Below are 14,843 nucleotides of genomic sequence, written 5' to 3'. Positions count from 1 at the left end.
TCGAGAATACTTTTGCCATATCCCCACCGTGTGTCAGCTGAATCAGCGGTGAAAAACCGTTGGTCAAAACTTGTTTAAGCATGGCGGAAATAGCTGTAAAGTCTCCTCGGGTTAGACGATACTCCAAGGAATGTGGTCCAGCGGAGCGATACGCGTCTCGTAGCCCACAGATTTATGGCCAGCAACAACTTTCGTAGCAGCTCGTTTAACACGTCCTTCCGGCGTCCTGGTTGGCATATTCAAAAAGCAGTTTTCCGGTGTAAAAACATGGGGGAAACTTAGCATTCCCTCTCAAGTCTTGGGTTTCTTTTTAGCACCCTGATCCCATTGCACTGGACTTCATCTTTTCCCCTGATTGCACTATTTATTGACCTTGCGCTGGCTGCCAAGGTCGAAATCAAGGTCGATCGGATGACCATCACCTCTCACTTGTCTACTAAGCCGGCGCGACGGTCTTTCCTCGTGTGCTGTTCGTCGGTGTCGGTAGATCCTTCGGTTGCTAATTCACCGCTGCAAACTTATGACTGAAGTTTCAAAGTGGGTTTCTTTCAGAGGGGATTATATTTTCGTCATAGCGATAAATGGATAATAACACCGGCGGGTGAAATTTCTACACCCGATGCTTTACTCTCCAGCGATATCAGTAAAAAAATCCGCCGTAGTTTCTTCAAGAAGGATGTGGCCGTAAAGTGTATGTCTCCATTTTCGCTAATCGTTCTTGTAGCTTATAAGTGTGATTTCCTTGGCTCCGGCATATTTACAGCAGCAAAAATTTACATATCAAACAGTGCCATTTATGTCGTCCACCGACCTAAGAGGAGAAAATTGGTATGTTTCGTGTAGTGTTTGGTTATACCCACTAGACAACTGTTTCGTTTTCCGCAATATTTGATATCAAACCGCGAGTGGATCAGCAGGGCGTTGACATTCACCTGGACAATAGGGTAAGTTTATCAACCTTTCCAGCAAGCTTGATATCGTCATGGTTGAATTGAAGTTGTTCAGATTGCTGTGCTGGTTGCTGGTAACCCGGTCACACACTGGTAGTTTGCTGCTTCTATGCAAACCTTGCGTAACTAGTATGCTACCGTTGTGAGATTAACCGTCACGAGCCCTCAAGGTGATAACAGACATGCTACCAACTGCTTTGCAGAGTCTATTAAAGGTGTAACTGGGGTCTCCAGACATACATGTGAGCGCTTGGGAGCGTTCAACTGAACATACTTGTGTTCGAACTGGAACTACAACAGACCGCTCACAGGTCGATGAAGATACCCAAGATGTCTGGCGATCCTACTAATGGAATGGATCGTCCCACTTCGAAATGACCCTCCAATGAAGTGAAAGTAGCCGACGGACCGGATCGAGCAATCAGGATTCCAGTGTTGACTGTTAGCTCGTTGGGCCTCTTTACTTCCATCTCGGCCGGCTTATGGTTGTTCCGTTTGGCATTTTGGATGCGAACAGTATTATATCCTCTTGGAAAATGCATCATTCAGACTCGTTAGTTCACAGGAATGGGGGAAACAAACAACACCAACTTTAGTGTAAACAAGTGGATCGTTCTGCGATATGGAATTCAACTGAACCAGAATATAGAAAGAGCTAACTGTCCAATAGGATACAGTGAGAAGTTGAAACGTGGAAACAAGGTTTCAGTATACGAGACAAGCCGTTGGTAAAGCTGATTTGTTTAGATATAGTCCTCGTAACAGACACTTCCTGTCAGCTCCTGATAAGACCAGTGAGTTCTTGCCTGAAGACCCCCCTGTACTGGTAGACACGTCCCAGCTCGTTGGAGTTTATCGGGCTGACAGCTTTCATCGGCAAGTCGCCAGCGGAATCAAGTGCAGTCTATTGGTGATCATCAGTTGTGAATGATCTCTGTAGTCAGTTGATTCTTTTTCAGCCGTAATATGTCATTGGTGAGTAAGCTGTTGGCACCACTTCTTGAATTTGCTCCCACTTGTAATCATGGCCTCTAGCAAACCCCGTGCATCGGTAGGCTGCAGAGAATCCCAGAAATCAGACACTGAGGTTGGCAATGTTGTGAAATGTAGGTAGCTCGGGTGCGCTGCTTGGTTGTTGGTTTGTTCGCCGAGCTTGGGAATTGGATCGCAATCTTTTATGGGCAAGCGTTTCAGGAAGAACAGACGGATCAACCGAGTAGAATGTGCCTCAGAAATCCAGGAATACTAGAATTGCGAGTCGCTTATACATATAGCGTTGCTCTAGCACCTGTGAAGATTGGTTCAACGCAACCCCTACCAGGCCGGAATCCCGCTTGCTGCTCTCAAGTCAGTATCTCACGAGCCACCGTAAGGTGACGAAGCAAGATTGACGTCAACGGTCTCGTTACGACTGGGGTCAAGCTGATCCCCCCCCCTGTGGTTGCCACACTCTGCGCGCCCTTCTTTTGAAAATGGGCACTATCACCAACTCTCCCCAGTTGTCTGGGACAGACTCCTTTTCCAAAATGCAAGCAAACAGATGGGACAAGCGCTGACTGAAGATTTCACTCTCGTCTTTGAACAGTGCGGGTGGGAAGTCATCCGGACCAGGAGTTCGGTGGCGCTTGAGAGGACATATGCAGCCGTAAACCTCCGAGGCCGTAGGTGGTTCCACGTTCACCGTCCAGGTTTCCGTTTCACCTGTGGGCTCTAGATGAGTGCCAGCTGGTGGCCACGACAGTTGTAGCTCGAAGTATTCAGCCCACCGGTCGAGGCGTTCTTTATTCGAGATGGTCGTTCCATTCTGATGCTTTATGGTGTATCAGTCAATAATGATGGTGGAGAGACGTAACTTTTCTTTGGGGATCGGGCAAACTTGAGGAGACAGCAGAAAATTGGTAAAAACTTGATTGGTGGTCACATTTGAAAGTCGGAGGCGTTTTTTCTAGTCATCAAGATTGATCCGTTTTGCAGACCGTTGCTTCAGCCCCATTATCGGCTGTAAAACCCTGTACTTGCGGTACATTGGTTATAGCTGTCACGGTTTGTACTGCCGAGGATTTGGGGAGGTGGTGTAGATAGCTACGCATTGGGAGGCGGTAGCTGCTATGTTTGACGCATAAATTCAAGGATTTCAGCTTACATTTCATCGGGGGACCATTTGCCCGAATGTAAAGTGAAGTGTAGACCTGTGTGCATAATGATATGGTCTGTTCCGTATTCATTCCTGGTTTCCGCCCCACGATAGGAGCGGAGAGTTATGCTGTCCGTCCGTTTGATAGAATGAAGTCTATGTGGGAAGCAATTCGACCATCGTCGAAATATGGTGTGAGTGTGCCTACTCTCGGTGTTCGAGACTGTTGTCGGACATCGTAAGTTGAATTGATGTAGCAAAGTTGACCAACCTCCGTTTTCGGAGCTTTGTCCTGAAGCGAACTTGCCATTGACGTGACAGCAGTGTCCAAAGCATCGGCTCCCGTTCCGGTCGCCCACGACCACCAAGATATCTCGGTTGGGTGTCTGTATGGCCCCCCACTCTTTGTAGCCGTCGTAGAACTAGCCCCTGGCAGAGGAGTCAGTGAGGAAGTGAGAGCATGGGCAACTATGACGGTAAGCTTCGCCGGTTTTTTTAAGCGAACTGCGAAGTCCCTGACGACACAGGCTCTCAGAACTTGTTTGGAACGAGGGCCACATGTAGGCCCGGATCTTCAATTCAGCTGCTGTGTTACAACTATCAGGAAGATTCCATCCCTTGGACTGTGATGCCGCTTGAACTGAAATCAGGGATCCGCGTTTCCGAAAGGTAAAGATCTCAACCTGGTGGTTAAAGAGACCACATGTACTGGTAGTCTACAAGGTATGGACATTCTGGTGACCCATTACAACACGGTCTTCATGTAGACAGAAAAGGAAGAATTAGCACCTTGAATATTTTCCGCGGTGACGACCCAGCCGGCATACCGGAGATACCTTTACAGAAACGGGTCGTTTTACTGGGGAAATGGTCGTGTGGTAACATGGAAGTCTGTGTACGAGCCGCATGGCTTTTGCTCAAGGATATTCCTCAAATTACCTCTAGGCTGTGCGCAAATAAATGTCTCTGTGATGTGGCAAGGATATTTTAGGAAACAAAGCCGTCAGAATGGCCGTGGAAACTTATATCGATCTCATTCGCTCACTTCATTTTTTAGGGTTCGGTTCTCTAACCCTTGTACATCCCAGTGCGGCCCGCAAGGTCCCGAGGTCCCGATGGTCACCACATGATTCGTATGCGGACTCAGTAGTACAGAGTGCAGACCGGATGTCCATGCTCTCGTGGCTTTTGAAACCCCTTTATGTTAGTGTAACGCGTACCATGTCGCGCTGCCGTCTTTGTGCCCATGTGGCATTTTGTAGGAGATGGTTGCCAGCCGAGAATCGTCAGACCCTGGTGGCACCACCGTCAAAGCTCTGCTACAACAACAGCTGCTACACTGCAGTTAGCACTCGCGCCACGATAAGGGGTTATGCCTTAGGGGGACCAAATGCCTTGGTTGAGGACGCTGGCGACATCCACGCCTACTTACAAAATGATGTGCATGCAAGTAAGTTGATACCTAATCGGCCGTCGCTTTCTGTCACCAGCCGAATGGCCTTGCCTGCTGCAGAGTGGTCAAACGGACGCATACTGTTAGTGGCTTCTTTCTGTTTCACTTACTCGTTCTTTCTCATGATAATTAATAATGGTTCATCTATACCACTCTTTCGGTGGATAGATTCTGTGCAACCCAACCGTGGGACACGTTTATGACAAATCGCATCACGTAATTCAGTGGAAATCACTTAAATACGAATATTTACCGAGGGAACAGCTCCGAACCCAGTTTTATCGCATTACCATCAGCAACTGGTAATCATAATCAATCACTGTCTCGCTCTTTCCGGAACACCTGTGTGGACCCAGATCATGCACCTGTCTGTTGTTGCTTTTCACTTATATACTCAAAACCCGCACACCACTTGAGCTTATTGACCCCGAAATGGAACAAAGTTATCGAAACCCAATCCTTTAGCCCCCGACTGCCGGTTCCATATTGGATGTTAACCATCACTGGAGCAAGGTATTCAGAGGTGTATTCGATGCCGAAACTCCTGTCTGTGGTATAACCCAGCCAAACTCAACTAAACAATGGGTCTCTGATAGGATGGCGAAATTGTTGAAGGCTCTGTGACACATTTTCTCCAGTCGCAGCCACTGTTCATGATCCAACGACCCATCCTCCGATGCCAGGTAAGACTGAGTACCTGCATGGACCGGAAGCTTGGAAAACAGAAGCTCGAAGGAGCGAAAAAATGGAAGTGTCCACTTGCTTCACTCAGCAACTCCTCGGAAACCTCCTGTCAGCGAAACCATCAAAGACCGAAATAGCACCACCACAGTTTGAACCGCTGTGCAGACTACTTCGAGCAACAGGTACTTCCCATCCGAACTGCAGATTTTTGGCAAAAACACGAATTATGAATATGGAACCCTTTTCAGCCTCAGGAATTTCCCATTGTACCTCCCTACTCAAGCATTTTCGTGCTCCGGATCTTGACGACCTTCCATTTGCTCTGCTCAGTCACGGTGGTATGTTACTCAGCCAGTTCCTCTCCAGCCCATTCGTGTCCGTCTGGGAGAAAAAGATTGTCCCAGAAACGGTTAGCCGGTAATAATGTTCGGCTTCAAAACACATACTCGTGGTATATGTAGTAGGCATAAGAGCATCAGTTTGACTATGGTAGTGACAAGACTTCTGACCAGTGATTCCTCGTCGTCGTAAGGCGGCACGCGAATCCTCGACCAGTAAGCATCGAACGAGATTTCGGTTGGTTAGGGACTGCATTGATTACATCTTCACACTCCGTCAGGTGTTACAGCAACCTCGTGTTCACAGACCGCCCACAATCTTGGTTTTCACTGACTTCAAGGACACGTTCGATTCTGTCTATTGTTCAATGTTTCTAACCACGGTTGCCTAAGAGATGCCCCAGAACATGCTCCATTCCTTATGTTCACATACCTCTAGGCCTGTGAGAGCGTATGGAGGCCTCTCTAGAAACTTCTCTGCAAACGGTTCGAACGCTGGTCGATCTTCAAAACCCCGGTGTTCAAACGACCGTTGGCGGAAGCCTGGTTAATCTTGGGTACACAGACGTCGTGCTAATCTTTGGAGATGAGGACATTGACTACCATCATACCATCTATCGATGTGCGCGTTGCACCTTCAGAGTACAAGGTCATGTTTTATAATGTAAAGTCTCCCATTAGTTCGTGGAGGAGCTTTGGAGGTTGTAGGAAATTTTACATACCTTGTCGGATGACGTCAACGAATTCGTAACGAGAATCGAATTGTGCCTAGCTGCCATGCCACCCGAAGGTTGCATGAGGGCTGGGCTACTGCCAGGTTCTCCAAGCCTAGACATGTGAAGTCGAGATAAGGAGGTTTGGTTCGAACCACGGACCCTCCGGTCAGTAAATCCGTAACGAGGTAATGAGGTATTTGGTTATGTAGCAAATACTTCAATCGCGGAAAACATCCAGCACCATCAACTGCGATGACTCGGCTATGTGCTACACTTGCCGAACCATCCTCTACTGAGACGAATGTTGTTCTCTGTGTCTTCAGATTGTCAGAAGCTGCGGGGTGAACAGGATGTGGAAGAGTGCGACGAGTTTGTGTGTTATTGTTGCAGTTCGCCTCCAAGGATGAGTCACCGTTACCCCTCCTGCGCTTGGCCGGCGACATTACATGAAATTGTGGCAACTCGCCGTCAGTGGTGTTCGTTCGGTTTCTTTTCAGATTGATTGAGCGCTTGGAGGTGTAGGCGTCTCAGAATATGTGACAGACTAGCAGCAGATCCATCCTTTATCCACTCTTCACTTTTAGGTTTCAAATCTAAATGGATAAACTCTGTGGGTATACAGCAGTGAAACATCAGTGTCAACACTGGTGTTGCTGTCTCTGATTGTGGTGATGATGATACACCGACTGTTACGACGGCTACGAGTAATTTTTCTGCCCGCCTTGAACACTTTGAATAAAAAGAAGCTGGTGGTACATTTTCTGCATGTATACCGTTTCCTGTAGTTGCTTATCGACTAAAATGTACTACTGTTTCGCGTTATCCCTCCCTCCACGTGACTTTTTCACTGATCGCTTCCTTCATTCCCCCACACAGTTAGTTTACAGCCTGACCAACTTCCAGCGGACAGAATCTGCTATTGCATTCCTCCTCAACTTTTGGAATTTGGTGCGCAAAGACAAGGTAAATTCTATAAATGTGTCATCTGCTGTTACTTTGACGTCTTCGCTGTAAACTCTTGTTAGCGCTGATAAAGTTTGGCATGTGATTAATTTTTTTCGCAAAAGCTGTTGGAGCATAGATATAATTTAGTGCTTTCACAGCCATTAATCACCGGCTAATCGTTAGTCTGACAAACCCACTCAGCACTTGTCACACTCACCTCAACACAACGAAGTGGTGGGCTTCCCCTGGCATCTTTTTAGCTCCTAGCTACCACCAAGTCGTGTTCGGACTATCTTTTTCTATCGATGAATGCCAAACAGTCGCATTTCACTCTTGATCATTTAAAACAGAGTCAGTACCCATCGTCCCTGACTGGTTCCCGTTGACTGACTGTCCTGAGCTCAAAACTAGCTCAGTGGTTAGGGCGCGAACTTACTGACCGTAAGGTTTCTGGTTCGAACACGACCCTGGCATCTAAACTGTTTCTGTCTTAGCTCGGGAAACCTGACAGTATCTCACCCCTTGTGTTCCCTTCGAGTAGCGTTGCAGCTAGACAACGAAGGTGTTGCGGTTGGACAATTGTTTTGGTTGTTTTTTGGGCCTTATCATATGCCGTACATGCCTAACCCCCATGTGTGAATATGTGAGTAGGTGGAATAGAGCACTTAGGACAACTGGATTCACACCATCCTTCTAGTTTCTCGCTCTACTGCTTGTTGTGCTAAAACGCCCCATCTTCTCAAAACAGCTGTGTTCTCACTCCGGGTTTCCCTATCCATCCCTCACTCAACATCCTTGATTAACCTGATCCCTGACTGTTAATATTTTCCTGATACTAACAAGTCTGGACAGATGCGAAATGTTTTAGTGTAGTTAGTCCACGTTCCATGTCTCCTAATTTGCTTTCGGTTTCAATCTCCCCCTCTTAGGGCCATTTTAGCTCCCCGGGCACCAAGTCCTTGCACTGCGGTCTTGAAAATTCCGGCTCGACCGGGCGTTTCTCTACTACCTCATGCGACGCACGCTTACCGGTCTTGTCGTCAGACGCCTCGCCATTGCTCCTGCAAGCTCCAACCACAATCAGCCTGAACAGCACGGCAAGTTTGAGTGAAACCGGGAGTCTGGATGAGAATTGCCAAATATCCGTCTCATCTTCAGGCCTAAAATCTTCTACGAATGACACTAGATCACAGTTGAATACCACCGACCACGAGGCCGCAGACCTGGTGATAAGACCCCTAAGTAAAAGTAAGTTATTCTGCCCGCATCAGCTCGAATATGTTTCAATTCTCTAGCTCAGTATTAGTTTCACAGGCAATTCACCTCGCTGTTCATGGTCTTCACCGTAATTCCATCATCTATAACAGTGGTCCTTAACCCAGTCGATCTATCTCATATTCCTTGGAAATGCGAGACAGGTCGGCCGGGTAGGGCTTCCAGGTTTCAATATCAGAAGCTCCTTACAACTGCAAGGTGTTGACAGTTCTGTGAACATATGGTGGTCACTCACTGAATCACGCGTCACAAACACTCAAACCACGGTACAAAATCCTGTCCCACTTGCAACATTGACTGACAGCTTGTACTTTGCAATCTCCCATCCATTTTGCTTTTAAGCAACTACCGCCTGAATCACGTGCCAGTTTCAACCACATCAAGTCAAGTTGTTTCCAGGTCTGTGCAACTGTCAAACATTGCACACGAGCAATAGACATGCAGCTCAATCCGAAACAGAGCAGGAGGTCAACCAAACTCCACACGTCTACGGACACGTGTAGCAGCTATACAGCAGAGGTAACACGTGCAGCGTCCGGCCCTTCACTCAGGCTCTCCCACCAGTTATCCTCAGACGTTGTTACCTTTTGACTTATTCCATCTATCGAGCCCGACCTCTGCCTCTCGACGTCCCCTGTCTAGGCTTGGGCAACCTGGCAGTATCTCAGTCCTCGTGCTTCCTTCGCGTTGCATGGCAGCTAGGCACCGAAAGCATGTTACAGCTGACTGGGGTGGTTATCTATTGACGGACCGGAAACTTCGCGGTTCCTACGGAATAGAGTAAAAATGTCCTTTCTGTGTGTAGCCGACATGCGACTTGAAGGAAGCACGAAGGCTGAGATACTGCCACGCTGCCCAAGCCTAGACAGGAGCAATCTACGAGTTAGGCTCGAACAAAGAACTTTCCGACCAGTAATTTCGGGCCTTGACCGCTGAGCTATCCCGAACTTTTTCCGGACTGCACACCAGCTATGCGCCGAAATGGCACCACAGTTGAACGATTACTTAATGTTTTTTACTCATATTTGATTCCATTATTTTCATATATTAGTCAATGGGCGATGTTGCACATGACTTTGTGGGACCCATCAGTTCACTAATCATTACACCACTCATTCAACTCTCGACTCAGTGAAAAAACCACATCACTGCGAATTTTTCGGAGTAAAACGAAGCTTGTTTTAATCAGGGCAGAAAACTTTTAAGAGACCGGAATTGGGAAGCACACAGCAAAAAAAATTACTGGCCTATTCTCACACTTGAGGGCGAGATGGCTCAAGTAGTTAGAGCTCGAATTTCCCGACAGGAAGGTCCGTGGTTCGAATCCGACCTCCGCCTCTCGATTTCCCCTGTCTAGGCTTGGGCAACGTGGCAGTATCCCGGCCGTCGTGCAACCTTCGGGCGGCATGGCAGTTAGGCACCGAAAGGGATGGAACACTTTAGCAATGTTGCTGACCAGGATATGGGCTCTCATCGAACCAACCGAGCTACAACGAAAAAAACAACCAATCGATTATCTGGCTGGATTCATCTGTCGTCGAACAGATGAAAAGTCTGCACAAATGAGTCCAACGATGAATTTTTTCTTTAACGTTGAGTCGCCTGGTGACATTTACGTCATTTAGTTTGAACCATGGCGTATCTCTGCCCACGTGTTGCGTTTTACAAACGTCGGGGCTTATGCAGCTCAAGTAGTTCATCAACCAGTAACACGTCCAACACCGTTCCTAACAGGAAAGCTGGAAGACTGCGGCATTCATGTGTCTGAAAGAGCTCCTGACTTTCTTACCGAACTCTGGGGCGAGATGGTTCAAGTGGTTAGAGCGCGAATTTACTGACTGGAAGGTCCGTGGTTCGAACCCGACCTCTGTGGCTCGAATTTCCCTGTCTAGACTTGGGAACCCTGACAGTATCCCAGCCCTCGTGCAACCTCCGGGTGGCATGGCAGCTAGGCACCGAAAGGATGCTACATCTGAACGGTTTTGTTTCTGGATAACCTCAGGGTAGACTGTGCATCAGACAGCCTTGTCAATTGTTGACGCTGACTCCGCACACAGAATATAGAGATATCGAGAATAGTTCTACCCAGTCATGAGAAGCCATTCACCAGGTCGTTGGTATTTTTTATCGCCTAATTATTCCCTCCATGGAACACCTCAACTCGATTATTATTCGTTAATTGTGCTATCATATTGCCATAGTCGTGTACGCACAGTCCGCGGCTCTGATTGGAAGTCTAATTCCAGATGTCCACATACTCTATTCTGCTTTTACATCAGCAGTAACAATGGAGCATCTGTATAACACTGGTTGTGTAGCACTCAGGGATAGTAGGCAACTACGCGCATCGACTCTCGTCAGCCCGATGCCGCAGCCGTAATATATTACAGCGTTTCATTCGTGCCATACAGGAAAGAAAATATCCATTTTTGGCAGTTGGCGGATCGAATGCCGCGATTATCCACAAGTAATCAAACACCCAGTGTGATGGATGAAAGATTGAGGTGTTTCTCCTTCGAACTGATTGCAGAGAGTACGGTCTAGCCACCTTCCCATATTGTGAATATTGTCAAGCGCCTGCGTATCGGGCTCTCTGGTTCACATCTTCCTTTGGGAACTAACTCAGAGAACCTTGCCGATGGAGGGAACGGTGTTAACAAAGATATCATCTACTTGGTTCACAAATGCATTTATTCGAGAGGCCTCATAGTACTGATGTTTCGGTTGTAAATATTTCTTGTCTTGGTCGTAATAGTCCCAGAATTCTAGTGTCTTGTTGCTGCAAATGGTGTGAAAAATGCTCAATCTTTAGTAACTGGTGGAGCTGTCAAACTTGGTGTCAAGCGAAATATGTTGGAATGCTTCATGTAACCCCGTCAAGGCATTTCGTTTATCCAACTTCCGAACAAAGGCTATTCACGTTAGGCGTGTTGACCGGTCCTATTTAAGGAGACGGTTCATCTCAGTGGAGGAAACCCCGTATCAACCGTGTGAACAAATAATGATGTTAGTACCTCAGATTTTGATAAGACACAACGATACACTACAGCTCTAGTGCACTGATATTGTGACCCTCTATAACACCCCTCTATAACCTTCTATAACCCATAGCACCATCATCACCACGGTAGAAGTTGGGAAAACTCCTCTAGGAACTGCATCTGAATCAGCACGTTTGGGTCCAGACTTGTGCCCGAGCTCGAACGGGTCGGTTCAGTTGCGAAGGCGCGAACTTACTGACCGGAAAGTCCTTGTCTCAGACCCGACCTCTGCATCTTTCTAGGCTTGGCCAGTCTGTTAGTATCTTGGCCCTCGTGGTTCATTCGGGTGGCATGACAGCTAGGCACGGAAACTTTATTACCTTTTGGGATACGTAACTATCCCCTCAGACATTTGTTGTTATGAGGGTTAGGGACTTTCGAGGTCGTGATGGCATTCGGTTAGGGCTCACCGATCAATACCCACCCCCACCCCCGTGGTCATTGGCCCCAGTCACAGCAACAGCAGCAGCGTTGGTCATTGAATTTCCAGTCGCAAAGACTTTATCCTCCACAGCCTCCTAGAAACAAACCCCTATTTCCATCTCCCAGGTCCTTCCATTGTCCGCCAGTCGGTGACTACTGTCGCCCGAGCATCGGGTCATTCCACACCTGGACGTTCCTCATTTGCATCATCGCACAGTAACAAGAATCCAGATCACGAGGTTACGCAACATTCCGCTGAGACTCCCTTCCTTCGGGCTGAAACAACTGAAGTTCTTCTACCTCAAGTGGAGTCACTTCACCCCGATGGCTCTACGACCTCCCTCAGCAATGGACAACAGATGTTGCATGGTGCCTCCAGTGGAAGACCGAAACCGGTGGCTTGTTTGACTGAATCTCCTGGGTGGGGTGCCACATGGCCCTTTAGTTTTCTTCCTTATCCGTTCTCCAGTTCACCACAACGACTAACTATGCTTATTGCCTACGCAATGTGAGTTATCTCGGTTTTCACTGCCGTATTTCCACACAGTACTCGTATTTCAGATATTACTCTTTCTTACCTCAGCATATTTCTCCAACTTGTTGGAGCGAAACAAACCTCTCCGCTTTAGCGGTTATTTGTTTTAGTCACGTGATATGAAAACGTCCGCTTCGTTACATTCCATTTGCGTTTGACAACAGCTGATTCCGTGGCGTGTTACTATTCATCCAATCATGTGGCTCGTTTCTGCACGCTTCTCAGCTGATTCATTGTGCACAACTCCATATTAGTGGTAGGAATGAATGCTCATGTCCATCCATGGTTGTCGTTTTACTCCCACACGGGTAGCACGTAAGGCCTTCAGGAGGCAACAAATTATCGTTGCACTAGATTGCTTCCTCAGATTAACAAATCTGACCGGAAATCAATCAGATATTATTGCTTAGCCCAGTTTACTCAATCTCAGGTTTTCTGAACTTCATCCCTGTCAGCTGCAATTCAGTTGACCATTTCACTTCTCTTAGCTATACGGTCCACGCATCCTTGATCAGTGTGACCCTTGGTCGCCAAAAACTTTCGTATTTAGAACCACTTGTTTTTTCATCATTATCTTCATCTACAGCACAACATTAGTGTCTGTTTTGAATGAATCCAACAATCTAATGAGTCATACTCTCTTTCCATTCCAACCACAGTCTCGCATTTTTACTCCTATCCACAATGCACCTGTACCACCGTTTGGCTGTATTCGATCTACACGGAAGGCCCGGCTTGACACGAACCTCTCAGCCACAGCTCACCGAACACGAATATCGTGTTGGTTTGGAATTTTTAGAAGAGCAGTTGATTCAACTGGTCAGTCTGATGGCCAGTTGACTCCACAGCTCACCGAACACGAATATCGTGTTGGTTTGGAATTTTTAGAAGAGCAGTTGATTCAACTGGTCAGTCTGATGGGCCAGTTGACTGAGTCGTTGGCCAGACTGACCACGGAGTTGCGATCACTGGATCCGGTTGGTGATAGTTACGCGGCCACACCATCAACTGAGACTGGACCGCTCACTTGATCCACTACTTATGTGTACATTTTCGAAGCAATCCTTCAGGTTGTGTGTGTGTGCGTACTATCTGTTCGTCACCGCATTTCCATCCCACCCTTCCGGATTTGTTCCTCGCCTATTCGCCGTGCACAATCCAGCGTGTTCGAAAATCATTCGACAACGTTTGTCTACAAACTAGTCTTCATGTGCTTCTGTTATTCCTTCTTCAGAGAGAGAGAGAGAGTATATACTTGCCTCAGTTGATCTCACCCCCATGGATCTCTTCTCCTATTTTTCCATTATCTACACGAATCGATACTTGGCATTGTATACTACTACCACTAGTGTTAATACTATTATTCAACTGACTACTACTCAGGATAGTATTGAAGGCGTTTATTTTACTTTTGCTGCGTGTGTGTGTGTGTGTGCATTTTCACAGCCAGCTTGAACTGCTGTTCACTATGACAGTACTCCTTTTCCGCCTTCATCTGATTACCTCCACGGCTGTAATGAGCATGCACGTTCAGGGGAAGTGCTCGGACAGTTCCCTGTTTTCAACGCCCATGTCTTTCCTCCATTGTGTATTATTATCGTCCATCTGATCGATGCGTCCACGCGCTGTGTTGTGTGACCTTGTCCAAGGACTTCTCTGTGTTCATACAGCATTTTGGAACCTGTGATAAGCGAATGGTGATACAATCACACTTGTAGAGAAGGAATAGAAGACAATATTGCGTTTAGTTGTTTGTACAACAGTGTTTTTTGTATGTTGGGAGCACTCTTTGGTATCGTTTACCGTGTCACGCACTGGCAATGTATTCAAGCTCCTGTTGGAAATCGGGTATTCAAATTTCCGCAGTCGGAGTTCATTTCGAAGTTCGCCTAGTGTCTACTATGAATGCGCCTCAAAGTGGAACATCTGTCCAGGTGCACTTTGAGTTCGATCCCAACACGTGACTCATTGCCTCAGTGTCTTGTTAGCTCAGTGGAGAACGTCGTAGCCTCACTTTTAAATGATCTAAGCTCGACCCCATGCATGGGTACCTCGCAACTGTCCAAGCCCCCTCCTAGTTCACCGACAGAAGATGTAGACACTTAGGAAAAAACAATTGAAGTTTATCGTCATTTGAATCATTGTGTGCTTCTGAGTCGTTCTGAACAAACCAACAGTAGTTTGATCAAAATCTTACGACATATATTCTAAGGCATCAAACCGCCTCTGTCCATACACTGTCGTGCACTAGGCAATGGTCCTCATACTTGATTGGATTTTGCTCCTGAGGTGATTTTTATGTTTGTTTTCTTGTCATCACATTGAGGTCACCAAACCTGAGTTCCGACC

General features: G+C 47.1%; 1 protein-coding gene across 1 annotated transcript; it reads left to right on the top strand.

The window, feature by feature from the left end:
• Positions 1–496: 496 nt before the first annotated feature.
• Positions 497–13,525, top strand: T265_04626 (hypothetical protein; the record flags this gene model as incomplete). Its single annotated transcript, XM_009169408.1, has 9 exons — positions 497–537; positions 576–691; positions 725–828; positions 864–944; positions 7,152–7,238; positions 8,150–8,468; positions 12,086–12,467; positions 13,154–13,313; positions 13,343–13,525. The coding sequence occupies 9 exons, from the start codon at positions 521–523 to the stop codon at positions 13,523–13,525; spliced, it is 1,449 nt and encodes a 482-aa protein (XP_009167672.1).
• Between the last annotated feature and the right edge of the window lie 1,318 nt (positions 13,526–14,843).

This window comes from Opisthorchis viverrini (genome assembly GCF_000715545.1).
Source record: "Opisthorchis viverrini unplaced genomic scaffold opera_v5_78, whole genome shotgun sequence".
Classification (NCBI taxonomy): Eukaryota; Metazoa; Platyhelminthes; class Trematoda; order Opisthorchiida; family Opisthorchiidae; genus Opisthorchis; species Opisthorchis viverrini.
Note: the sequence above shows the minus strand (reverse complement) of the source record. Positions and strands in the feature narration are given on the sequence as shown.